Genomic DNA, 27,901 nt, shown 5'->3' with positions numbered 1-27,901 from the left:
GAATGTTAAAGCACTTGCTACCAAGCCTGACACCTGACCACACCCCAGGACCCACAAGGTGAGCTGGAGACAACTATTCCTGATAACTAGCCTCTGACCTCCAAACATACTGGGACACATACATGCCTGCCCACACACAAATAAATAAATAAAAATATAAATTTTAAAAAATTTTTTAAAAAGCATTTGACTATGGAAATGTGTATATAAATGTTTGTATAAGTGCAATACGTAATTGGCAAAATTATGAAAACAACCTATATTTCCAACAACAGATACACAAATGCTTAACAATGGAAACCACTCAGCAATAAAAAGCAGTGACTCTTTTATATGGAACAATATGGGCAAATCTCAAATAAAATATGCTATGTGAAAAAGCTGAACCAGAATGAAGGTGCAGGGGATAGGTGCATGACTGCATTCACAGAAATTCTACAAAATACAAGCTACTCTATAATGGCAAAAAAACCTGAGGACAGGGAATGGGAAGATTTACAAAAAGCACATGTTCCTTTCTTTATGTTGATGATCTCTTGGGAATATGTGAAAATTTGCAAAATACTATTATAAGCTTAAATTGTATGTAATTTATTTTACCTCAACAAAAGTCAACAGTCTGGTATGGTAAGACATATAGTCATCACAGCTACTCAGAGGCTAAAGCACAATAATGGAGAATTTAAGACCCGCCTGGACAGCTTACCAAGGCTACCTCAAAATAAAACTTAAGAAGAAACAGAGGAGCCAGGTTTGATTCCCAGGAAGCACATGACAGCTCAGCTCATAGCCATCTGTTACTCCACTCCAAGGGAATTCAATGCTCTCTTTTAGCTTCCACAGGCACCAGGAAGTTCATGTGGTACAGAATCATATTTGAAGGCAAAACACTTATGTGCATAAAAAGAAAAGACTTTTTACAAAAGATGCTAAAGCAGCTGGAGGGACCAACAGAGCCACAGTGAGACCACTTCAAACATAACAACAAAAAAGCAGGCTTACTCAACTTGAAACAAAGGTAAAAGTGATCACAACTATAATCAATCAATACAAACTACGAGGTTGGGATTCCACATGCCATCATTACATTCATCTGAGACTGCCTACATACCTGAGGTCTGTCAGGATTACATATTAGTGTTCAAACATGTTTCACAGTAGTGACTGTGGAAACAAATCTGTTAAACTGCCAATAATTTATGAAACACTTTTATGTTGTATAATACCCAATAATGGTAATAAACTGTTATCAGTCTATATATTTATAATAGTTGTTACAGCTGTATTAGATCACATTATTACTATTTTTTTAGGAGTAAATTTTTTAATTTTCTTTTTTTTTTTAATTTTATGTGTATTGCCTGCATGTATGTCTGTTGTGTGGGTATCAGATCGCTGGGAACTAGAAAACTGCCATGTGTATACTGGGAATTGAACTGGGGTCCTCTGGAAAAGTAGCTAGTGCTCTTAATCGCTGAGCCATCGCTCCAGCCCTAATACTTGCTTTTTTTTTTTTTTTTTTAATTATTTTTAAAACTGTGCTTTTCTGCACCAACAATAGCCTCATGCACCTTCATTTCCACTCTTGACAACATCAACTATCCATAGGGAATAGTGGATAGACTTATATACCATGCAGACTGATATAAGTGCTCTCTATACCGCAGTAAATCTCCTAGTGACATTTCTTAGCAGTATGAACCCTCATCATTAAGTAATGTATGACTATACTTAAGACACATGCTGCTATTTGACTAAAAATGAACCCAGAAGGCTTTACAAGCTGGTACCTGTGAGATGTGATTGATGGACGACTCCATCCTCCGCAGCTGAGATGCTTGGATATCCAGCAGCTGGAGCACATTGTTGGCCAATGCATTTATCTGATATGCAACACTAGCTAGAGACTGAGTTGTATATGCTTTGGTCTCTTCTAGAGCTTTTCTCTTGTCTGTGGCCTAAAATAAGAACAAAAAGAACCAATACTTAGTTAATATTCATTAAACACACATTCTATACAACTATAGAATCATTTCCCCCTCCCCCCCCCCCATTTAAAAAGCTCAAATTGGTTTGGCAAGATGGCTCAATGGGTAAAAGTGCTTGCTGCACAAGCCTGGTGACATGAGTTTAATTCCTAGAATCCCCTTAAAGGTAGAAGGAGAAAAACAGCTCCACAGCTGTCCTCTGACCTCCCCATGCACTCTGTGGCACTGGCACCCTCACACCTATGCACAAAGTGCACACACACAGTAATGATAACAAATTGGATGGAGGAGTAATTAAAAATAAACTCTAGAACTAACCTGACTGATTCTTGAGATTCTGAATAAGGTTACAGATAACAGACTTTTAAAAATATTGGTCTTGTAATTCTGCAATATTTCTAAAGTCATTTATTTAGCCACTACTTACAGATTACTTAGATGTTTAAACAATTATGCTATCTGTGTAAAATAAGTTTACTTTTTCCTTTGAAATCATCTTCTGTCTTGGTTCTTTCTCTTGCTCTTTTAGTAGCTAGAAATACTAGTACAATGTGGAATAGAAGCAGCCATCCACACTATTAAAAGCAAAGTTAAAAAGCATTAAAACACAAAATCTTGTTCAGTGGTAGAGCATTAGTCTAGAATGTGCAAGTAAGTTCTAGAATCATACTTCAGAACTGGAGGGGAAAATGTAGATTTTCTACAGTTAAAATGGCAAATGAAAAATATATGTTTACAAAGCCAAGTAGATTTAAACTTGACTAAGATAATTATTTTCAATCATTATATTCTAGAATTTCATCTGCCTGTTTTTTGTTTTGTTTTTGTTTTGTTTTTTTTTTTTATTTTTATTTTCAACTAACTAACCACAGGCGGTTTTTCCATCACAGGAGTGGAAGGAAATGTCAGTATTGGGCTAACATCTATTTCTCCTCTCCCCCTCCCCGGCCCCCACCAAAAACTTGTATGTTATGTTCTGGTTTTCTTTATCATAAAACCATATAACTGCATACAGTCAATAAGATGTTAACAAACCATTCTACTCATAAACACCTAAGAACCTTTTCGTCCCAACGCAATAAAGTAAAATGCAGTCTTACACAAAATCAATGTCATATTTAATCAAAGACAGCATTTTACAGAGCTTCCATTTTAAATTTTAAAGTAAGAAAAGAGTACCATAACTGGTTGTTCAATTTAATATGTTCAGTCCTGAGGACATTCAAACAAGTAACATTATATGGACTCAACAGGTTATTTTATGAATACATGTGTGTATATGTATCTGTATGTATGCAATAACAATTGATTTTTAAAAAGAAGTCATGCTTTTTGAAGTAGAGCAGATGACTGTGTTACCGGAAAATGCCTATCAAGTCACCATTAATCTCCACTCATACAAACTATGAAGTTGAACAGCAAATTTGCATAAAGTTCCCGCTGCCAGTTATTTCAAGTTTGTAGCTCCCTTTATAATCACCAACTGACCTTAGTATGTCCAAGAAGCACACAAAACGAGTCACAGACTACTTAACAACTAAGAATATGTCCACAGAATTAAGACTGGCATTAACCATGGCAAGCACTCTGTTAACTAATGGCTCTGGGATAATATATCATATGAAGTCCATTTGTCATCCCTGTCTTATACAACAGATGAAGGCCACTTAAAGGGAATCAAATATACACAGCTTTAAAATAAAAGCTAATTGTTTAAAATAGCTGTACGTAAGCAACACAGTGAATGCACTTAAACCATACAGGAAATTCCTTAGATGACTGAACTCTATGATCATCTCAACCAAGTCTTTGCCTCCTTCCTCATCCACCTGCAGACATCTAATTTACTAAATTAAGACTGATAGCTGGAGAAGAAACCTTGAAAAGAAGTTAACAACTTCCTTAAGTACTTTTCTGCCCACTCATGTCATGTTCAAAAGGGAGAGAGGGAGGGAGGGAAACTGCTGGTTATAAGCAATTACAATCTTTCTTCATCCTTCTATCTCCCTCCTTCCTCCTTTCCCAGTGAAAAACCACCACAGTCCCTATCTAGACACTTGTTTCATTTGCCTTTCCTCTTCTTTAATCTTTCTTTACCTATAGGTAAACTGTTCTCCCTTTTTATTACGTCAATACCTGCCTCCCAAAAAGAGAAAGAAAACATCCTCAAGCCAGAAGTGACAGCACACAGCTACTATAATCCAAGCATCTTGGAGGCAGGAAACAATTAGCAAGTTTGAGGACAGCCTGACCAACAGTGGAGAACCTGCCTCACAAATGGAGGCCTGGGGACAAGAATAGGAAACTCACACAGAACAATCAACCACCACAATGCTCACACATAACTTCATATTTAACTGTATTTTAGAAAACATTTTTAAGCCTTTTAGTCAGTTTCTATCTCCTTGACATTTCTAATAGACAGATAACACATTTTAAAACCATAGTTACCATAGTTACAGCCCAAGTAACTATGATAATAAACCAATCCTTTATCATCAACATCACAATGCATTTATACTGTAAAAGGCTTAAGACACACACTTTGGAAACACTGTTTCAGAAAAACACTTTGGAAACACTGTTTCAGAAAAACAAGTACATTTAAAACATATGATTAGGTTCAAGGCCACCCCTGGGATCATAGTGAGCTCCAACCTAAAAAAAAATAAACAGCAATATGTAATTCACTATTAAACAAGGCAGGCCCTAAACAAAAAGGGCTGGCTGTAAGCAGGCAACATGCCCACCATCCACCAGTGTGCACTCACACCTGGTGTGAAGCAGCCTAGCTGCTATCAGATTGCGCAGGTCACCCACTAGCCAGACCTCACAGTCCCCTGCCCAGGGAAACAATGCCCCATCATGTGACCTAAGTTATACACACCTTATTCCCCTTCTTCAGTCACAAAGCATAGGCAACACACAAGCCTTCCCTTTCCCAGAGAAGTCTTAAGAAGTACACCATTGCTTACCAAGGTAAAACTAAGGCCTCGGCTGCACAGCTGTACCAATAAAATCTTTTGCTGAAAAAACAATCCCTCTTAATGCCCCTCTCAAACTCCTCAAAAAATCTGACATTTGTTACATATTTATAAGAGACTGGCTTTCCTTCCTCTTACTCCTTTGCTGGTAACTAATCCATGTCTCATATACTTACTTTACTTCTTAAAAAGAATTTGATTGCAAAACACTTGCTTGACATACTGCTGGACAGTGCAACCAGAAAACACTTATCACAACTGCTTAAAATCTACGGCGTTCTTCAAGTCTAGGAAACTGCCCAGAAGAAAAGCAAGGGTGAATGCAAAAAATAATATCACCCTTATTTATAGCAGGAAAAAACAAACAAACTAGAAGCAGTGTAAAGAAACAATGACAATGATAGGTGACAAAAAAAAAAATTCATTTTTCCTACCAAGTTACTAAAAAACTATGTAGATATTTACCAACAAGAAAAGTGTATTAAGGTCAGGATTTTAAAGCAAGAAACAGACCACTGAATTTTATTAGAATAAGGTATTTATTATATGATTTCACTTAACATTTATGATAATAGTTGAGGGGCAATGAACATCCAAGATGGAGGATGAAAATCACAGATTAATGTCAGTCAACTTGAGAAGCTAAAGCATCCAGCTACAGAAATAGGATTACAAAAGAAAATCTAATGGGGGAGCTGTGCACTATAAATTTGCCACTACATGTGGAGATGTGTCCGATGAGTGGGACTACTGTCAGCAATCAGGAAAGGGAACTGGACACAGAATAAGAGAGTAAATCAGGCTGGGGCCCACAAGTCCCTGCATGACTCTTACTCCATCTAACAGAAGAACCTTCAAATGGTAGACAGCACTGCTCACACAAATCCCTCTTTTGGCTAGTTCTAACCCAGTCGTTTGGCAACCATAGAAGGGAGATTATGCAGCACATAGTCTGAGTTTGAGTAAAGATAAACAGTAAAAACCACCATGCGCCAATATGGTACATTTACACATTTGTCTTAGACATAGAGAACTCATGAGCAAAGACAACAGCAAAAGCATGCCTTAGTCTGCCATGCCACAGTTATCTTTCACATGACCAAAAACAACTATTGGGCACTTTCCTAAGTGCTCTAACAAATACCTGACAAAAAAGCAACTTAAGAAATGTTTTGGTTGATTCTGAGACAGTCCATCATGACTGCAAAGGCATGGAGGCAGGAGTGTGAGCAGATGGTCAAGCTGCCCCACAGTCAGGAAGCAAGAGTGTGAGCACATTGCCTGCTCAGCTCACTTTCTCCCATTATTTTCAGTCTAGGATTCCTGATCAGGTATACTTACTTTTCCTTTGTTTTTCTTCTGACCTAGTGTGTTTCTTTTTTTTTTTTTTTCTTTTTATTTTTCTATAGTATGCAGACTTTATCTTATTTTTTTTTCTATTCTATTCCTTTTACTGAGAACTCTCTCATTTTCATTCATTCATTCATTCATTCATTCAGGCCCTTCGGGGACTGAATCTAGAGACTTGTATGCTAAATAAACAGATACTTACCACAGGGTTATAACTCTAGACTTTGGGTACTTTGTTTTGTTTCTAATTTGTTCTTTTCTTCATAACAAACATTTCTGTTCCTCTTTGTTCTCTAAATCTTACTTGCTTCTATTTCTCCTCTCCCTGTCACCTATCCTTTATCTCACCATTATCAACATTTATAATACGTAATTTTTAACTTATTGATATACTCTATTTTGCCATTCTCTATTTTATGGTCATTGGTGATACACTGGTGGACTTTAACTGATCTTAAATGTATTTCAGTGTCTTATATCATTTGTTGTGACTGCTGATATACTTTTCCTCTTCTCTAAGTGGTAATTGATGTTGAGCCTTCAAAACCTAGTTAGCCAAAACTCTGGAGACCAGTTCTGTGGATAGATCTATGTGAGTTTCAGGCCAGCCTGATCTACAGGGTAATTTCCAGGCCAGGATGCTCAGTAAAAAGATTTCCAAATAAAAGCCAAAGGGATCCACAAAGCAAGAAATGCAGATCATAACAAAAACCAAAGAACATTTAAAAAAAAAAAAAAATCAAGGCAATATGACGTCTCATAAAACACGTAACTCAGCTAGTACATTCCAAAGTACTGAAATGGGTTAAATGCTCAACAGACAAAGACCTCACATTTATCAGCAAAACAGGAAGATATACAAATGAGCAGATGCCCTTTGTTCAATTCCCAGCAACCACATGGTGGCTCACAACCATCTGTAATGGGATCCGATGCACTCTTCTAGTGTGTGTCTGAAGACAGCTACAGTGTATTCATATAAATAAAAAATAAATAAATCTTTTTTTAAAACTAGGGTTGAGAAAAAATTAAAGCCTACAACCTTTTATTAAATAAACTTTTGTAATGGATGGATGGAAGAAAGGAAGGAAAGAAGGAACTATTTTAAGACCTAAAAGTAAATAAATGCCAACAGATTTACTAGATCACCAAATCTGTCTCAGAAATAAGGCATCACAAGACAAAAAAAAAGCTAAGGCAGTTTACATCCACCAACTCAGAATTGTGGGATACTTAAAAGAATCACTGTATTCAACGGTGAATGGGAAACCACCTACGGGATACTTAAAAGAATCACTTTATTCAATGGTGAATGGAAAAATGCCTAACACTCCTAGGGTAGAAGGAAAAGAAAAAACAATAATTCAAGCAACTAAAAAGTCAACATAATTACAAGAATTAACAAACCTCTCTCAACAATAACCCTAAATGTAAATGAGTTGAACTCACCAACAAAAAGATACAAATTATACTGTACTTAAAAAACAGATTCAATTCTTCCTTGCTGCCAAGAAATCCACCTGACTAGCAAAAACACCCACAGAAGGCATCAGGGAATACATTTACGAAGCAAACAGAAACCAAGCACTCTAGCATATTTCTTTTTTTCATTCAATTCTGATACCTGATAAAAGTATATTTCAAACCAAAATTAGACCATTTTAAAAAGCTGCATTATATATGAATAAGTAAAACAATCATCAAGAAGGCATTCACCTGTAAGTCTATATGAACCACTGAAAGCTAACAATTTCATAAAATAAACAGTGGGTATAAAAGGTCACAAAATCCCTGATTTAACAGAAATTAGTGAACTTGAGTATCCCACACACTCTGATCATTATGTAAGACATTCAATCTAAAGTCAACAAAAAGAAATCCTGAATTAAGCTGTACCATAGGTCAAATGCTTCTAACAGGTATGCACATAGTACTCCATCCAGCAGAATCAGGATACACACTCTCCTCAGCACCCCAGAGAAGCCTAGAAAGTTAGACATCAGGAGGCATCATTAGACTGGCCAGACAGTGTGTAAAGGCATTTGCCACCTGATGAGCCCAGTTTCAGCCCAGGAGTCACACGGTAGAAGGAAAAACTGATTCCTACAAGTTGTACGCTGGTTCAGTCGACCACGGCATACACATGCCCATATACAAAAATGAATAAACAAAAAATAAGTTCATTAATTAGCTAAGTTAAATAGATGACATCAAAATTTCTTGTACTGTACCAAAGTACAATAAAATAGAAAATCAATAGCAAGAAAATACAGAAACTACACACAAACTAAGACTGAAAATATACTCATGAATGAACACTGGGCCAATGAAGAAATCAGGAATAAAATTTAAAGATTCCTAGAATCAGAGAGTGAGAAGTCGCTCAGCAGTCATGAGGGCACTTAGGGATCCAAGTTCCACTTCCCTGCAACCATACAGTTGCTCCAGAGGATGTGACTCCCTCTCCTCTGGCATCTGTGGGCACAAGGCACACATACACATACAGTCAGGTGAACACTCATACACATAAAATAAATGAGACTTCTTAAATCCTAGAAATCAAAGAAAACAAAGGCGTAACTTCCAGAAACCTTTGGGAATTAGCTAAGACAGTTAAAAGAAAAAGTTCATACTACTTATAACAAACATGCTAAATGGGAAAGCTAAAATCAGGAACAGTGAGCACAGTGTGGGATGGTGATGCTTTTTTTATTCCTGCAACAAAGTTCCTCTTTCCAGATAACTCTAACATATCCAGCTGACGAAAGAAAGAAAGAAAGAAAGAAAGAAAGAAAGAAAGAAAGAGAAAGGAAAGGAAAGGAAAGGAAAGGAAAGGAAAGGAAAGGAAAGGAAAGGAAAAGAAAAGAAAAGAAAAGAAAAGAAAAGAAAAGAAAAGAAAAGAAAAGAAAAGAAAAGAATCCAGAACACAAGTACCATCATCAACACTCAAGTAATCAGCTGTGGACTCTGACTACTTCAGACTTGCCAGGTTTGCCACAGCCTTGGTAAGAACAGAATAACATGGTTCCTGCCCCCAGGGAAAGGGCCAGCAGGCGTGGACTTCCACAAGTGTCCATGGCTGCTGTGGGCATAAGGGTTGTTTGTAAAATAATGTACATATATATTTTACATTCCTCCTTCAAGGAATGTCTTCCCTGTTAACATTAGGTGAAGCTGTGGCTAATGTCTCAGCAAAATGGTAACCACTGGGACCTTCGGGACAGCCCTGTGGGGTTGAACTCTGTGGGGAAAAAACAAAAAAACAAAAAACAAAACTCTTAAGACCATGTTTTCAAAAATATATAATTTCCCAACTATGGAAAATATAGGGATACAATAAAATTATGAGGGACTTCCTGAATCTAACAGAACAAAAGCGCTGTGCTGTGAGCCAACTTGTCAGAAAGGAAGAAAGGAAGGAAGACACTACAGAAGGAGAAAAGAGACTCAGGGAGTGGTGGTTACAGGAGATCCCACACAGGTAACTTTTTTGTTTGTTTATGCTTACAAAGGCAGACAGATTCCAGAGTTCAAGGTCAGCCTCAAACAGGACAAGTTTAAACCCAAGTATGTGGTAGAAATGGTCATTTCAGGGCAGGGTCCCAACCAGCAAGCTTAAGGTCTATGCTTAACAGAGGCAAGCAGCTCTCTGAATTCTTTTGCAATGTTAAAAGGAAATGTGTGCTTGCTTTCTCCTAAGAATTAAGGTGCTGGGGTCACAGGATGCTGATTCATAGGACAATCAAAAGAAAACCTGGCGTAAATGACTAGATTGATATGTAAAATAAAAGACTGGGCTTAGGATCTACAAGAGATGAGCTATCCAGATAATTTTTTTAGAATATCAAGAAAGAACTGCTTGGATGACTGTCTGGAGCAGAACATAGAGAGACAGTTATCTAGAGATCTCCAGAGAAAGCAAGAAAGAAAGCAGAACCGAGAGAAGGCAAGCTGCAAAAATGGAGCAGAACATGGGTTCTCAGCTTCAACGCAAGATTTGACTTTGGGTCATTTGTTTTCGCCACTCCCAGACACCCTTTCCTTAGAAACCTCCTCTCTAAGCCGGGGCTGGTCCTTGGCAAGTCTAGATGTGCTCACTAGAGCTGTAGTAAGAGCTGGTAGATGGGGTGGAGTGCTGTGGAAAGTTGTCTTCCAAGCATGACAGGGCTGTAAGACTGAGCTCACAGCAGCATGATCACTGCCCAAGACTGGGTCAGCCACGCTGGGAAGAAGTGAGTCAACAGCAGTGGGAGGGGAACAAAGAATAAGACTGGGGGTAAATATGTTAAAAAAAAAAATACACGAGTACAAAAATGTCACAAGACTACTATAAAAATTAATACATGCTAATTAATTAAAGACAAAAATAAAAAAAAAATGGCCAATAAATATTTAGAAAACTAACAACACCAGCAAGGATATGAGGGAAAGTAACCCTACTGATGGACACATACTGGCAAGCCTGCCAACCTGATTTGGATCCCTGGCACCTACTACAGATGGAGAAAATGGACTCACTCATGCTGCCCTCTGGCCTCCATATAAGCATACTATGGAATTCACATGCTTCATGTACACATACAAATAAATAATAACTTTTAAAATTGTAACCATCACAAGACCCAGTTAAACCACTCTTGAATAAATATGAGTCTTGTCAGAACTAACAAGGATTAGGTAGGACTTGGGTACATGGTAACAAAAACCAGTATGTAATAAACTTCTGAACAACAAATTACCCAGTTCTACAGTTTGGCATGGAAAGACGTGATGTTACTCAGGACAAATTCTGACCCCATCTGAGAAACAAAAAGTAATAGAATACGCTATCTGGAGGGGAAACAATTACTAAATATCCAGAGGAAAAGGGAGAAATACTAACCCAAAACTGGCTAGCTGGTGGGCTCTATACAAGGTCCTAGATGGGGCCTTAATGATAGATGGGGGTCCAGAATAGAAGGCACTGTCTCTATTCTATTCTTAGAGAGTCTCAGGAGGACCAAGATTAAGCCTTTAAATCATTCACAAATTGCTACTATCTGCCAGGAGGAAAAGGAGAAGAGACCCCTGTGGCTTACCTGTAGAGGCTGTGCCATGAAAAAGTCTAACATAAAAATGAGATCTCAGAAAGAGGTCCTCTCAAAGGATAAAATTTTTACTCAGTTAGCCCCTGATATTCAAAACAGTCTTCAGAAATTTGACTGTTGAGCCAAGCAAGCCACTAACTGATTTGGCTCAGCTACTACGGTATTCTATAACCTAGGTCAGAAGCAAGAAAAAAAAAAATAGGGAGAAAGAAAGGCACAGACAAGCAACATAGGGAACTGCTGGCTACCATGGGAACTCTTCCACGAACACAGTCAAGGCCAAAGGGCCCTCCTTCCTCCTAGGAAAAAAAAGGAAGGAAGGAAAGAGTTGAGTTTTTTATTGTTATTTTTATGCAAATTGATGTTTTGAATTTGTCTGTGCACCAACTACATTCAGTGCCTGACAAGGCCAGAAGAGGGTGTCGAACCCTAGAACTGGAGTTACAGATAGTTGTTAGCTGCTTGTGGGTGCTGGGAATTGAATCCAACTCCTCTAGAAGAGCAGCCAGTGCTCTAAGTCACTGAGCCATCTCTCCAGGCCCAAACTGGCTTCCTCTGTGAGCAAGAAGGCCATTTCCAACAGTGTCCTCAGAGACAAAAGTCACCCCCAGAACACATTTCATCTATAAAGACAATCACTAGAAGATTCCATGCCTTCCGAATCTGTCTAGACTGCCTGGAACCTCTCATAAACACTATGCCAGTCTATCCAGAGGAGCCCTGGACAATCTTGGCTGTAGCAGAACACCAGATCAGTTCCCTTGTCCATACATAAGCCTGATTCACAGCCGTCCCCTGCTTTCCTAGCCTTAGATCCCAACAAAAGATTACTATGAAGGGCAAATATCAGTCAGCCTCTTGACAGATATATTACTCAGCCTCTTGCCTGTTCCTGGGGAGATCTCCATTTCTATCCTTAATAGTCCCTGAGACCCAGCTCCCCTTAGGGAAGAGATGTCTTGGCTAAAAGGAAGACTGCACTCCTTCCCCCAGGACAGTAGTCTTAGTGGAAGTCAAAGCTGATGCTGGAGTATAAACAGATGGAAGAGCACATGTAGGATCAGGACAGCTGCCCCAGTAGCTAAGAGCTTACATCCTGATCACAGACAAGAGGCAGAGAAATAGACACTAGGCCTGGCATGGGCTTTTGAGAAAGACTACGTAGTAAGGTTGTCGCTCTCTGCATTTTGTGGTCCCCAATTCCTATGCACTAATGACTTGACTCTCTCAGGGAATCACCTTCTATTTAGTCAAAGAACTCAGGGATGCCTCCCCCATCCTATTAGAGCATGGCAGCCCCTGTTTGCATTTAAAGAACCACTCAAATAACATGACAAGTTTCCTGAACTTTCATGCCACAGGGATGGAAACACCCCACATCTTTTAGGGCTACCTCTCTGTAGGAACTGAAAGATCAGACACATTACCAAACCACAGTTCTCCGATATGGAGATGCCCTTCTTTTGTGTAGGCCCTAAAAAAGTACTCTCCCAGACCATCTAGTATCTTAAATTTCTTGGCTGAAAGAAAAGAGGTGCCTCAAGACAAGCCCACCTTACCAATGCAAGGTCATCTATTTGGTCTAATTCTAAAAGAGTACCAGAGCCTTGGGATCTGAATGTATCCAACATATTTTAAACCTCACCCTCCCTCAAACCTTGAAACAAGTAAGCCTTCCTAGGCATTCTAGATATTATAGAACTTGGATTCCTGGATATGCTAGACTGGCTAGACCTCTTTATCAAGCTTTAAGGGAAACTCAAAAGCACTCAAATATTCTATGGATCTCCAAATCTCAGCATGCTTTTCAGAAGCATTTTAAAAGAACCCCTCTCCTAGTCTCCTACTTTAGGACTATGCATTCTGTATGTGACAGAAAGAAAGTGGGTAGCTCTGGGTAAAATCACACAATTTGTAGGTTATCTAAGTACAGACTTAGACAAGGGATGGTGGTCTCACAGCGGTCACAGTCATTGGATTTCTGATCCCCGAAGCTCAAAAGTAGTTGAGGAAACAGTGGCTATCTGATAGCGAATTACTTAAATACCAACCCTTCATATTGGAAGGTCCTAAAGTGACCCTTACAGTCTGTCAAAATTTAAACCTTGCCACATATATCAGAAGGGAAGCTCTCCAATCCCTGTGAAAAGGTCCTAAAAGAGGATACACCTGCTGTGATTTAACTACCGAGTCTCTGGAAAAGCCCGATTTAATAGTATACACTAATGGGAGCTCTTACACAAATGGTGGAATCAAATATTTACCATGGTTATGATTTTGTCATGGCACTCTTGCCTCAGGGTCTCTATTGCCACACTTGCTGAGTTCCTTATTCTCACTAACACCCTCGAGTTATCCCAACAGAAAAGAGGTAATTATCCGTACAGATTTAAACGTGCCTTCCTAAGTCTACATTCACATCTGATCAGGAGGGAATGGGATCTTCTAAACACCACTTGACCCCTCCATTAAACATCCATGGGGCACTCTTAGATGCTAACTATCTTCTCAACCTATGGGGCATGTGGGACCCTGTTACCAGGCATGCATAAGAAATAAGGCTGAGTGAGCTCAGACAGGGGAATCTCCAAGACTTGAGATAAGCAGAAGTTGAGTCACTCCCTATCTACTCCTGTACCTGCTCTGGAACACCTAACCAACAACCCACTGAGAGGACAATGGCAATCAGTCACATAAGGAAAACACTTGAAGTCCTTCCCCATGCAAATAGAGCATCGGTAACATCTCAAACTGAGCCAACAGGAAACATCCACCCCTAAATCCCACCCAACTTCTAAATGTTTATAAAGTCCCTGTCCACATGGAATAAAGCTCACAAGTTATTTTACCACAGATCGTCTGAGAGTGGCTGTCTTTACTGAGCGGTTGGGAAGAGCTCTTTCTCCCAAAGCATTGGCTGGCCAGGCTCAAAACACCAACACCGCTGTCACTGCTGCCACTCCAAGACCCAGGACCCTGGCTACCTGCCCTGTGCAGGCCATCCAAACCTCTTCCCTTCTCTTCTAAGAGCTCTAACACTTTGGCATTTACAGCCGGACGAGAGCTCCATGAAACTTATTTTTTTTTTTTTGTCCCTGTTCTACCTCACCCTCCCAGGTGAACAGGAGATGACACCACCCAAGCAGAATTACAGAAGTAATTCATTGCTCAGAACCAGAAAGGAGATGATCCTGTAAAGGCAGGAACAATGGGGCAGCTGATTCTGAAGCTTAAAAACCAGCAGCCTGGGATAATAAAATCAGACATAACAACGTTATAAGAATCTCTGCTAGCTCCTGAGAGATTCCAATATTCCCCTGGAGAGCTAGCTCTGGGTACAAAAGAAGAGAGTCAGCTAGACCACTGCAGATGGTTTCCCACAGTCAGCTAGAGTTACCAAATCTCTTCAGGGGAAGATTCTAAAGTCTTTCCATCAGATTTGTTGATACCTCTAGGATAGAACACTCTGGCCGTAGCCAAGAAAATATTTTTGGACATTAGAAAAGTCATCCAACAGGTAGCTCAAGGATATTAAGTTGTCAAAAGATCAATCCCTCAAGCAGAGGCCTCCAGCAGCTCCTACAACTCAAAGATATGGGATCTATCTAGGGAAGGACTTTACACATGCCACAAAGACCTGGTTCTAAATTTAGTACTGGTAGGTATTTTTATGAAATGGGCAGAGGCTTTACCATCTAAAAGAGGAAACCTCTCCTATGTAGTCAACTTAAGAGTCTACTTATAGAAACTTGAAATCTACTTAAAGAAAGTCCCTAGATTCAAAATCCTTAAAAATCTCCAGTGGTTACAGGCCCACCTTTAAGACTGAGATAATCCAGTGTATGTATATCCAAGGCATCAGGGAGTCTCTGCAATTTTATTGTGTTTGGCACCCTCATCCTGAGAAAATGTGGAAAAGACTAATGAGCATCTAAAGAAGCTCCTTCCGGAGACATCATCCCCCGGGCCTCAACAACTCCCTCCCAGACTTAGAAGCACTTCAATACCAGGGCTTAACTTCCTTTGAGGCTCTGTATGATAGGCCCTTTCTTACCAATGACCCAGTATTAGATGCAAAAACAGTGAGACTGTAAGCCATGTCACCCAATGGACCAACTTCAATAGGTATTGTCAAAATTCATGGCAAGGTATCCTTGAGAAGAATGGAAGGAACTCTCTTCTGACCAGAAAACTTCCTGTAAATTAAGACTTGTGACTTATAAAGTCCTTGTTCAACATCTGTAAGACAGTCCATAACCCAGTGTTTTATCCACACTAGTGGCCTTGAGAGCTGCAGGACTGGAAGCATGAATGTATCATATTTGTCTTCAACCCTAAACTTCTCAGATCCTCCTGGACCCTTCCAAGGAAGCCCCTGAGGCCAGAAACCCAGTCCCTAACTATTAACTACTCATGCGAGCCTGGGGTTGCTCATACAGCAAAGGCACTTGCCATGTAAACCTGGCAACCTGAGTTTGATCTCTGTAATCCATGTAAAGGTAAAAGAAGAGAATCCCACATTCTGACCTACAGACAGACAGACAAGACACAGAGGCAGGCATACACACACATAAATTTTATTTTTTTTTTAATTAAAAAAATTGAGTCTCTAGATGGACATCAGCATGACTTGATAGGCTTTTAAAATTTTTTCTAGGTGAGCATACCTATAAATTTTTTTAACAGGTTAACAGAGACCACAGATACTAAAAAGTTCCTCATAATAAATTAGTCCAACACTGGGCTCTTAATTCCATCATTCCATAAAAATTAAGTAACAATACCATTACAAGATTTATCACTCATTATCACATGCATTTGATCCCAGTGCTTGGGGGCACAGGGGCAGAGGCAGGCAGGGGAGTTTGAAGCCTACCTAATCTATATAGTGAGTTTCACAATAGTCCGGACTACAGAGTGAAATTCGGTCTCATATAATAAATTAGTAATAATAATTACATTGATCAATAAGGTCAAAGCATTTAAGAAACCACCATGGGGTTACATACTATAACCCTAGCATTTGAGAAGTGAAGGCAGGAAAATAAAAAAAGTCAAGATTACCATTGGCTACATTCAAGTTCAAAGCTAGCCTGGGCTCCATGTAACTGTCTTGAAAATAATAAGGAGCCTGGCGGTGGTGGCACACGCCTTTAATCCCAGCACTTGGGAGACAAAGGCAGACGGATTTCTGAGTTCGAGGCCAGCCTGGTCTACCGAGTGAGTTCCAGGACAGCCAAGGCTATACAGAGAAACCCTGTCTCGAAAAACAAAAACAAAACAACAACAACAAAAAAGAAAAAGAAAATAATAAGGAAAAGAAATTTAAAAAAAATAAAAATGAAAAAGCATTTTCAGCAAATAAAATTTGCTGAAATTTCTGATGTACAAACATGTTTGTTCCATATAGCACATTATGCCTCTTCATTCAAAACAAAAACCTGTGAGCTAGTACCATGCTGCCTTTCTTTCTTTGGGGAGTGTAGGGATGTAGGTGGGAATGAGGAAGCAGGGAAATAAGGATGGGTGGAAGAAATACACACCTTTATTAAAAACAAGTGCCTAATAATGAAAGTCTCCAACTTAAAATAACTGGCTCATTTTAAAGTGGTTTATTTGGATCCAAACCTCTACATTTACTCAGTTAACTCGACAGTTTCTGTTAGTTATACCAAGGTACATCTGTCTGAAGGACCAAAATATGTAAGCAAAGGCACAATGTCAAGTTTACAGGTGCTACATGTAATTACTACATGTAATGCACAGAGCTGGCATAGTACTGCACAGCCATGATCACCTCCAGCACTGGGAGATAGACAGGAAAATGAAGTGGAGACTTTTGGTTTCTTTGGAAAGTCATTTTTGTTAGATGATGTTTTGCTGGGGCAGACAAGTGAAGGAGTGTGTTCCTGAAGCGGTTACTTTGCTAAAGCACACTCATGATGTTAAGAAGGACCCAACAGATGGTGGGCACTGGATGGTATTGGTGCGCCTTGCCTTTCCTTAATGGTCATTTGTTGTGATTTCATAGGAAGAAACACACCAAAAAACTTCTGGTAGTGTCTGGCAGCTTCTTGCAGTTTCTGAGGGCTCAGGAGCTGATTGGCAGAGTGATGTCAGCTGATACAGACACACGTGGAGTTTTGCTAAGATAGACTCAAGTGGTGAGGTGAGACCCGTGGGAGGACAGGTGCTGTTTGGAGGGATGACAGGACTCAACAGACTTGCATAGCTAGCTTTGCAATGCTTCAAGGCAAGGCAGAGAACAACTCCTGACATCCCTGGTTGCTCCGACAAATGTGGATTCGGCAGAGGTCTGGCTATTTCTAATAGGTCATGCCACTGCTGCTGATTTGTGTTTGTTATCCCGACATTACTGAACTGGACTACTGGTATATTCATTAAGTGTTTGTGAGTGGATCAAGCTGCCGCTGCTGATTCCTGTAAATTGAACTGCTAATTTCCTGACAATACAGATTAGATTTGCTCCAAAGAACAATTTCTAAACAGGTCCACTTTCCCCATATCCTAATAACCTTTCTTTTCCACTACCTCTGGTGGGCGGTGAGCTAGAAGGGAGATTAAAGAACCCATATTAAAAGTGGGGTTTGGCCGGGTAGTGGTGGCGCACGCCTTTAATCCCAGTGCTTGGGAGGCAGAGACAGGCGGATTTCTGAGTTCAAGGCCAGCCTGGTCTACAGAGTGAGTTCCAGGATGCCAAGACTACACGGAGAAACCCTGTCTCAAAAAACAAAAACAAAGAAAGAAAAATCAAGTTAACAGGAAAATGCTAAGCTCTTTAAGCCCACAGCAAGTTCTATACCAGCCTGAGCTACATAAGACTCTGTCCCCCTAAACAAAAATAAAACAGGCTGGTTAAAAGTGTTTGCTGCTCACCATCTGGTGGTGGTACATGCCTTTAACCCTGCACTCAGGAGGCAAAAGTAGGGGATCTCTGAATGTGGTTTATAAAACGAGCTACAGGACAGCCAGGACTATACAAAGGAACCCTGTCTCAAAACAACAAAAAAGTGTCTTCTGCTCAATAATGAGAACCAGAGTTTGGACCCAAGCATTCATGTCAGGTACCTCACAACAACATACAACTCCAACTGGAAGGGAATCAACACCCTCTTCTAGCCTTCTTCTAGCCTTCTCATGCCCTGCACACACAAACGTGCACAGACCCACACAAGCATGCACACACACCTTCAAAATTAACCATAATTTTTAAAAATAAAGTATAGCTTCTATTACTAAATGTGGGAAACACAGGACTAATTTTCTACAGCTTAGTGTTAGCAGCTAAGATGTATTTTTGCCTCAGACCTCAACTCCATTACCCTCCCCTGCATCTGCAACTATACTCAGGCCTCACAAACACACCTTCTGTCATGTTGTTCCTACAATCTGCATCTGTTGCTTCTCAAATATCCTTTTTCTCTCAACTTTTAAATTCAAGCCAGCTAAACTTGCTGACTCATCTCCTTCTCCAGGCACTGTACTGTACTATACATCTTTAGCCTCTGCGTCTATGCGTCTTGAAAGGACTATGGATGGTCCTTTCAAAAGGGGACAGTTTTCAATCTATGTGGAAGACATATATGTCCTGAAATTATTTGTATAAAAATGCCAGGGATCTATAATATAGAAAAGTATTGAAAAACATCAAAATTAGCATTAAAGACAAAACACTGTACAGCTTAACCTCATGCCACAATGGTATACAGAGAGACCCTGGAGTCCTTTTTCTCTCTTCCCTCCCTCTCCCCACTTCTGCCCACACAGCCAGCTAACAGTCAAGCCTTATTCCTATCTTCAACCCACTGTTCTGCCAATCAATCCTACTGTGGAGGAGTGGAAGCTAGAAAGTGACAGAAACCAACCGTGCACTAATGGTTGAGAAAGAGGGATCCTACAGATTCACTTCTATGAGTGCAATTGCCTTTTGCAGGCACAACAGCTTTATGATGGTAGAGAACGAATATAGGTAAAATTCGCCATCCTTGGGCTTTCTCTGTTTGTTTGTAGGGAGAGGGTGCTTTTGAACAGGATCTGCTATATAGCCCAAGTTGGCCCAAAATTCTCAATCCTCCTACTGTAGAATCCTTAGTATTGGGATTACACATATATACTACTATGCCCAAGAATCTCTGAGCTTTCTCTTCAGAGGGCCCATGTCTTTCATCAATAGCTGGAACAGAAAGATCAGGAGTTCAAAGCCAGAGCGGGGCTACATGAGACCTTGTCTTTCCAACAAAACATCAAAAGGTGTGAGTGAGGATGGGTATGTGCATGTGTACACACACTCACTATAAACCAACTTCCATATTCTTAGGTATTTCCATCAAGTAACGATCTCTGAACAGCTATATAACACAAGCATCACAATACCACATCATGATATCTACAAGTGAAAGTCTTCCATAGAGTAGGCAACTAGTAATTATTGTTTAACGAATCTCCTTCTAACCACCAGTTCAACACAACCCAATAGCATCAAGCATTCTTCTTTCTAGAACAGAAAACCAGGAAGGCTCAGCCTAGCTTGCTGATACCATAATAGCACCACTGCTTAGGACTATCACAACCTTCTAGGACAACCTTCTTAGTGATCTCTTCTAGAGTTCTCCAAAGTACTGCTCAAGCTTCCTCCTACTGTTCTTGGCTCTTAAATGTAACCTTAGTTTGGTTTGGGGAGGCCTGGGGCTGTTTTAGGAGGGTGGAGGTTGAAACAAGAACTCTTGCTAAACCTAGTAGCTCCATGGCCTAAAACTATTAGCCCCAACTAACCTTGAGCTTGCAGCAATCCTGCTGCCTCAGCTCCTGAGTACTGCTAACCTTGAGCTTGCAGCAATCCTGCTGCCTCAGCTCCTGAGTACTGAAGTTACTGGTGTGAGCCTTCATGCCATCGTATAAGACAAAAGTAACCTTTATTTTTGATTTGCAATTGTTGTTTCGACTTATTTTTTATGATTTATTTTTTTATTTTCTGTACATTGGCGTTTTGCCTGCATGTATGTGTGTGTTGGATCCCCTGAAACTAAGGTCACAGACCTGCCATGTGCATGCTGGGAATTGAACCTGGGTCCTTTGGAAGAATAGCCAGTGCCCTTAACCTCTGAAACAACCCTCCAGCCCAATTTATTTTATTTTTAATCATGTGTATGTGTATGTTAGCATGTGCATGTAAATACAGGTTCCCACAGAAGCTAGAAGAGAGTACTGGATCCCATGAATCTGGAGTTACAGGCAACTGTGAGGCACATGACATGGGGACTGGGAAGCAAACTTGGGTCCTCTGTAAGAGCAGCACTCCCTTGTAACACCTGAGCCAGTTCACCAGCCCCCACCTCCCCTTTTTGAGATAGGGTCTCTTGTGGTCAAGAATGGCCTCAGTCTCAGCTTCCCAGGTGTTGGGATTAGTGTCATCTCATTGTTTAAAACTTTCAGTGCCTTTTCATCAGCCTCAGGGGGAAAAAAGCCAAAATCACTACTATGGTTTGATAAGGTCTTGCTGGATGGATCTGGTTCCTACTACCTCTTTACAGACTGTTCCCCTACTTTGTAATCTAAAGTACCCAAGCTTATAAACTGTTAAAAATCACTGTTTTCACATTCCATTGGTCTATATACACACCACTATCCCCACCCCAACCCCGGCTTTCCTGATTAACAGTTTTCAGCGATCAAGCCTAATAACATCTTCTCTGACATATCAAGCTGAGCAGAGGAACTATGTCATGTCAATGTGTTTTCTCTAAATCGTTTATTATGTTTCATGATTTATTTGATTAGTGCAAAAGACAGATTTGAGGAGAGTGATTACATCTTATAGACAAAACTACTGGAATGCATAATAGGAGGTAAAAAGTTGCTGAGCTAGACATGGTGACATGGTGGCTGGCAACTGTAATTCCACCCACAGATAAAAGAATCAATTACGTGAGACTAGCTATTCGAGGCCAACCTGCAACAAATAATGCGACCTTGTCTCCAAAAAACCCAATTAAACAAGCTGGACATGCTGGTTCCCAACACATATCTGTGATTCAGCACTTGGAAGGTAGAAGCAAGAGAATCAGGAGTTTTGGCTGGAGAGATGGCTCAGGGGTTAAGAGCACTGACTGTTCTTCCAGAGGTCCTGAGTTCAATTCCCAGCAACCACATGGTGGCTCACAACCATCTGTAATGGGATCTGATGCTGTGTCTGAAAACAGCTACAGTGTACTTATATACATAAAATGAATAAATAATTCTTAAAAAAAAAAGAATAAGAAGGAGGAGGAGAAGAAGGAAGAGGAAGAAGAGGAAGAGGAGAAGGAGAAGGAGGAAGAGAAAAGAGGAGGAGGAGGAGGAAGAAGAGGAATCAGGAGTTCAAGGCCAGCCTGAACAACATAAAACCAGAATAAAAAATAAAAAACTTTAAAACCAAAAAGGTCAGTAAAATGGCTTAGTGTGTAAGGGAGCTTGTTACCAAGCCTAATGACCTATGTTTGATCCTCAGGACCCACATGGTGGAAAGAGAGAACTGACTCTCAAAAGCTGTTCTCTGATTTTCACATGCACATCATGGTACGTATTTGTTTACAGGCTTACACAAACACGTTCATAGTCTCTCTCTCCCTCCCGCCCTCCCTTCCTGCCTCCCCACACAGAAGATGAATGCAGTTTTTAAGTTGCTGATTAACTGAACAAGTAACTAATATATTCCTGCTGTAAATTTTGAAACTCTGTGATTCTAACTTGAGATCATACAAATGTTTGCCAGTTTCCTCTGGGATCTTTATGGTTCTCTATCAATACTCAAAAACAATTAAAACATCATAGGACAAACTAGGAAGACAAATTCCCACAATTCAGTAAATTTGAATATTAGAAACTTTAATGGAACCAGGAGTTAGAAAAACCAAAACAGATTTATCAAACCTTTTAAAAGTGACATGGTTTGACAGAAAAATGTACTCATCCAAAGTCTTTCACAAAAGTAATAAATGTATACAATAAAATGAAGAGCTGGACATAGAAGTACAGACCTGTAATCCTATCATTTGGGAGGTTAAGACATGAGGATCAAGAACTGAGCCTAGTTCTTTCTCTTCAACAGGGCAGCCCACCAACAGACGAGATGCAAGTCTTTGAGAAGACCTTGACTCATAAGACCATATAGCTCTTGAGATCAAGTCCAGTAATATTATCAAGAATGTTATCCCACCTGATGTTCATTGTCCAACGGCTGGAGGATGACAGCACTGGAGCCAACATCCCTAAGAGTTTACCCTGCATGCAGTGCACTGTCTGAACTGTGGTATTAACTGGCTCTCATTGTGACAGCTTGCCCTGAAGTACATACACCTAGGACAAGACGACCTGCGTGCGGCAAGTGCTATGCTCACCTGCAGGCCATGCTATAAACTGCAGCTAGAAGTGTGGCCACAGCAACAACTGCAACCCAAAGAAGGATGTCAAGTAAAACAGGGACAGCCTGCCCTACACATGGTCTCAGGACCCTAATTGAGCTCCCTCACACTGATGGAATGAGAAAAACAGGGGTCAATTTGCCATGCCTATAGCTTTGGGAATTCCTAATTATAGGAATTAGGTTGACCAGGGAAAAAATACAACTGAGAGATTAATTTAATGAGATCCTATCAAATAAAAAGTAAGGAGAATGCCAGAGAAACAGCTAAAAAAAAAAAAATCCTCATTTTCTTTTTCTCATAGTCACTTCTATTTTTGTAGTGTATTTTATATATTATCAGTATGTAAGATATATATGTGTGTGTTCTAAACAGGGAGATTTATAAGTACATGGGCATGAACAACAGGCTTCTTTTTTTTTAACATTTATCAGTGAGTGTTAAAATGTGTGGCAGTCAGAGGACAAGCTGTGAGAGAGGCTGTGAGCACTGGCTGTCTCCTTCACTACATGGGCTCTGGGGACAGAATTTGGGCTTCAGAGCAAATACTTTTACCTCACTGACCTCCAACAACAGATTTAGGTTTCTGGGGGCGGGGAGGATTTAAATTATCCTGCAGAAGACTGAAGGTCATTAGATTCTCCTAGATCTAGAATTACAGTGGCTATGGTCCACCATGTAGGTGCTGAGGACTTAAACTCAGATCCTCTAAGAATAAAGGAGTATTCATGACTGATGAGCCATCTTTCCAGCCCAACAAGATTCTTTAAATCCAATTTGAAACATTTTCAAATTTAAAATGACTATGTCATCATTTTAGAGTAAATAGGTATTTTTTATTCTCTCCTAAAAATCATTTTGAACAACAGCCTAAGAGCAACCATGTAACTAAACATTGTAGACACAGACTCTAGAAAATGAATACAGCAAAGTCTTAAAACTCATCAGTTTCATCAGCAATTAAATATACAGAACAGAAAGGCTCTGGATCAAAATACCTATTCAAAGATTTTTTTTTTAAGATTTATTATTTTTATTTATCTGTTAATTTGAATGTCTGCTACATGTGAGGGGATAGCCACCAAGGCCAGAAAAGGGTGTCAAATCTTCTTGGAACCAGAATTATAGGCAGTTGTGGGCCATCTGGTGCTTTGGAAGAGCATCTAGTACTCTTAACTACGGAGCCATCTCTCCAGCTCACTTTTCTTTAATCATATATATATGTGTGTGTGTGAGTATGTGCTGATGATGTAGATGCCCTCAGAAACCAAAGGGTACTAGAAACCAAACTCAAGGTCCTCCAAAAGAGCAACAAGTGCTATGCACTTGTGGACCCATCTCCAGTCCCTCTATATAAAATTATTAAAATAATACATACTATGTTTTATGCCAAGAAGATTCATGCATAAGTAACTAAATATTTATGAGATTACTAATCTACTTTAGTCAGAGACATTCAATATATATAAATATATTAACAAGTATATTATGATTTTTAAATATATTTTTAAAATATATTTTTAAAATACTTTAAATATATTTTTAAAATATATTTTTAAAATATTTTAAATATATATATTTAAAATATATTTTAAGATATTTTAAATATTATATTTTTAGGCTCCCATTACTACAGAGAAAGTTATTAAGCTTACTAAATCAAAAAAGATTTAGTGTAGTCTACTTCAGGAAGAAGGAACTGTTCACAAGATCAAAGTCAAACTTTTTTTTTCCAGACTTGTTCTCCCTATGTAGCTCAGGCTGGTCTTCAGCTTTCCAATCCAGCACTTGGGGGGGGGGGGGGCTGGAGCAGATGGATTTCTGTGAGTTCTGCCTTGTCTATCTATACTGCAAATTCTAGGTCAGCTGGAAATACATGGTAAGACCCTATCTCACCTTCTCCCCACAAGAGAAGTTAAATACATGAAAATTGCCTTAGTTACATACTACACATGATGGTTGTCTTTAGAGAAAAGCAGCAATACAACTCATTTGTAAAATGAGACCATTTTTATGTACCATTATTAATTTTTTAAAAACTGACACATCAACTCCTACTTTTAGGCTTGAGTACTGCCTGTCAGTCTCCTGTTGATGAGTACAAAGCTCGTCATTTAAGGAAAATAACCAGCAAGACTTATCAATAAATAAAATTTGAACTCTGAAGCCAAAAAAAAAAAAAAAAAAAAAAAAAAATGGGAAACCACGATTATCAACTTGAGATTTAAAGCTTTTCAATATTTAAAATTTTTCCAATGAGACCTTGGTTAATATCAGAGAAAGTGAATATGATGTTTTTCATATTGTATATAGTTTTTCCTGAGCTCCAGCATGGCCAACTGGTCCATATGCTTAATAGATATCTCTACTTTACATAACCAAAACAGACACCTTCATATTCTTCTCCCTGCAACCCACCCCCAGGGCCCAACCATCTGCTATCAGGCTAAAGGAAACAGAGTAATGCTTAAAGCGGGCATTACACTTAGATCCATTTCTCTTACACCACGTGCAATCCAACATACACTTCCCCCTGTGTCTTCAACACATACACCTGCTCTAACTCCTCAGTACCATGCTTGCCAGCTGCTTACACTTGCCCCACTGGCTGACTCTGTTCTCCTCCTTCAATCTGTTTCCCACTGAGCAGCCTAATCCTCTAAGTAAGTCAAGTCCAGTGCAATGGAGGCACACACCTTTAATCCCAGCACTCAGGAAGCAGAGACAGACAGATCTCTGTGGATCTGAGGTCAGCCAGGACTACACAGTGAGATCCTGTCCTTAAAAAGGAAAAGTGCATCAAATACTCCCATAATCAACTCACCCCATCAAACTTAAGTAAACTCCAGCTTCCTTCCTATGGCTCACAAACAGGCTCCTGATTATTTCTCTGACTTACTTTCCTCTCTCACAAACTACTCTCCAGTCACATTATCCTTATAAAAATGTTTCTCATTTCGTAACAGTTCCACTTGTTGTCCTTTGATCTTCTAAAAGCAGGCAACTAGCAAGTCCTCCAAATCTTCATGAAGGTTCCTTTCACAGAGGCTGCAGAGGCGACTGTGGCTACTCTTCCAAAGGACCCAGGTTTTGTTCCTAGCACCCACATTAGGCAGCTCACAACCACCTGTAACTCCCAGCTCCACAGAATTTTTTGCCCTCTCTGGCCTCTGCAGGCACTGCACACTCTCAGTCACTCAAACACATAAAAATACTTAGATAGAAAGAAGCTATTTTCAAAGAGTAATACTCACCCCTATAGCTGAAGAAGCCCCTTCTTCCAAATCCTGGTTTTCTAGCTCCCATCTTACTACTTCCTTATCTATTTGAAATGAGGGGTTTTTAGTTTTGTTTTTTGGTGTGCATGCGTGCGTGCGTGCATGCGTGTGTGTCTGCCTGCTTCGTGCTTGTAGGTCAGGTTTAAGCTCTCACCTATGGCTCCAGCACCATACCTGCCTGCCTACCATGCTGCCTATCATGATAAATACAAACTCACCCTCTTGACACTGCAAGCCACCAATAAGCACTTCCTTCCATAAGGTGCCTTGGTCATAGTGCTGTCACAGCCACCGAAAAAAGCAGCTAAGAAGTCAGTATGGCAGACAAGGTAAGGCCAATCCAACTACACACAGACCCTCCCAGACCTCAACGAAACTTATTACATATCTTTTTTTTTTTTTTTTTTTTTTTTTTTTTTGGTTTTTCAAGACAGGGTTTCTCTGTGTAGTCCTGGCTGTCCTGGAACTCACTCTGTAGACCAGGGTGGCCTCGAACTCAGAAATCCGCCTGCCTCTGCCTCCCAAGTGCTGGGATTAAAGGCGCGCGCCACCACCACCCTGCATTACATATCTTAATGTGTGCTCTTATGACAAAATATCACAGACTGTGATACATGTAACAGAAACTTATTTCACAGTTTATGTGTAAGGGTATTTTTCCTGCATGTATATCTGTGTACTACATGTGTATGGTGCCTGCAGAGGCTAGAAAAATGTGTTCCCATCTTCTGGAACTGGTGTTACAGACAGTTGTAAACCAATATGTGGGTGTCAGGAATAGAACCTGAGTCCCAAGGAAAAGCAGCAAGTGCTCTTCCACCTCTCCAGCCCCTTATTTCAGTTTTAAAATCTGGGATTAAAGGCAGTGGCGGCACATGCCTTTAATCGAAGCACACAGGAGGGCAGAGACAGGCAGATGTCTGTGAGTTAAAGGCCATTCTGGTCTACAGAGCAAGTTTCAGGACAGCCAAGACCACAGAGAAACCCTATCTCAAAAAAGAGCCAAAAATCAAGCTGTGGGCATTTTGTATAGTGATGGCCTCTTGCTGTATCCTCCTATGGGAAAGGGCTACAGGGCGAACAAGCCAGACTCACTCCCTCTAACTTAAGTACTTACCTCATTTCCAAGGCAGAATCCCCGTGACAAGCACCTCCCGAAAGGCCTTAACAACATGGGTTTTGAAGGTGTAAACTACAGCAGCACGTTAATAGTAAATCAGTAGAGGATTTTAAACAGGCAGTGATATTTTTGCTTTTTTGAGACAGTGTTTCTCTACGTAGCCTTAGCTGTCCTGGAATTCACTATGCAGACCAGGCTGGCCTTGAACTCAAGAGACCCAACTGCCTCCAGTTCCTGAGCGTTGAAATAAAAGGTGTGCACCACCATGCTAGATTTACTTTTTTTTTTTAATACTTACTTGTTTGCATGCATTCCCATAGTGTAAATGTGAAGATCAGAAAACAACTGGTGAGAGTAAATTCTCTCCTTGTAACACAGGTCATCAGGCTTAGCAACAGGCTCTGACCCCAAGCCATCGCACCAGCCCAGATTTCTACTCTGAGAGTATCAGAGTATTGCAACAGAAGCTCAGGGGGGGATAACTGGTCAAAGGAAGATGTGTGAAGCTGACAAAAGGATCACTGGGAAGCTATATCAAGTGTCTACTCAACAGCTAATACAATGGATATAGAATAGGCAAAGTTAAGATGTAAAAGCCAGGTGTGGGTGGGGTAGGGAACTGGAAAGATACCTAGCAATTAAGTGCAATTATTGCTCTTGTAGAGGACCCAGAT

The 27,901-nt window shown here is 40.0% G+C and overlaps 1 protein-coding gene across 10 annotated transcripts in view; it reads right to left on the bottom strand.

The window, feature by feature from the left end:
* Window positions 1–27,901, bottom strand: part of Abi1 (abl interactor 1) — an 86,245-nt gene that overhangs the window by 48,746 nt on the left and 9,598 nt on the right. For all 10 annotated transcript variants that reach the window (XM_034510799.2, XM_034510804.2, XM_034510800.2 and 7 more), the window contains exon 2: window positions 1,791–1,958. In XM_034510799.2, the coding sequence (XP_034366690.1) occupies window positions 1,791–1,958 (168 nt within the window). The remainder of the gene's footprint in view (window positions 1–1,790; window positions 1,959–27,901) is intronic.

Source organism: Arvicanthis niloticus, chromosome 8, assembly GCF_011762505.2.
Source record: "Arvicanthis niloticus isolate mArvNil1 chromosome 8, mArvNil1.pat.X, whole genome shotgun sequence".
Lineage (NCBI taxonomy): Eukaryota > Metazoa > Chordata > Mammalia > Rodentia > Muridae > Arvicanthis > Arvicanthis niloticus.
Note: the sequence above shows the minus strand (reverse complement) of the source record. Positions and strands in the feature narration are given on the sequence as shown.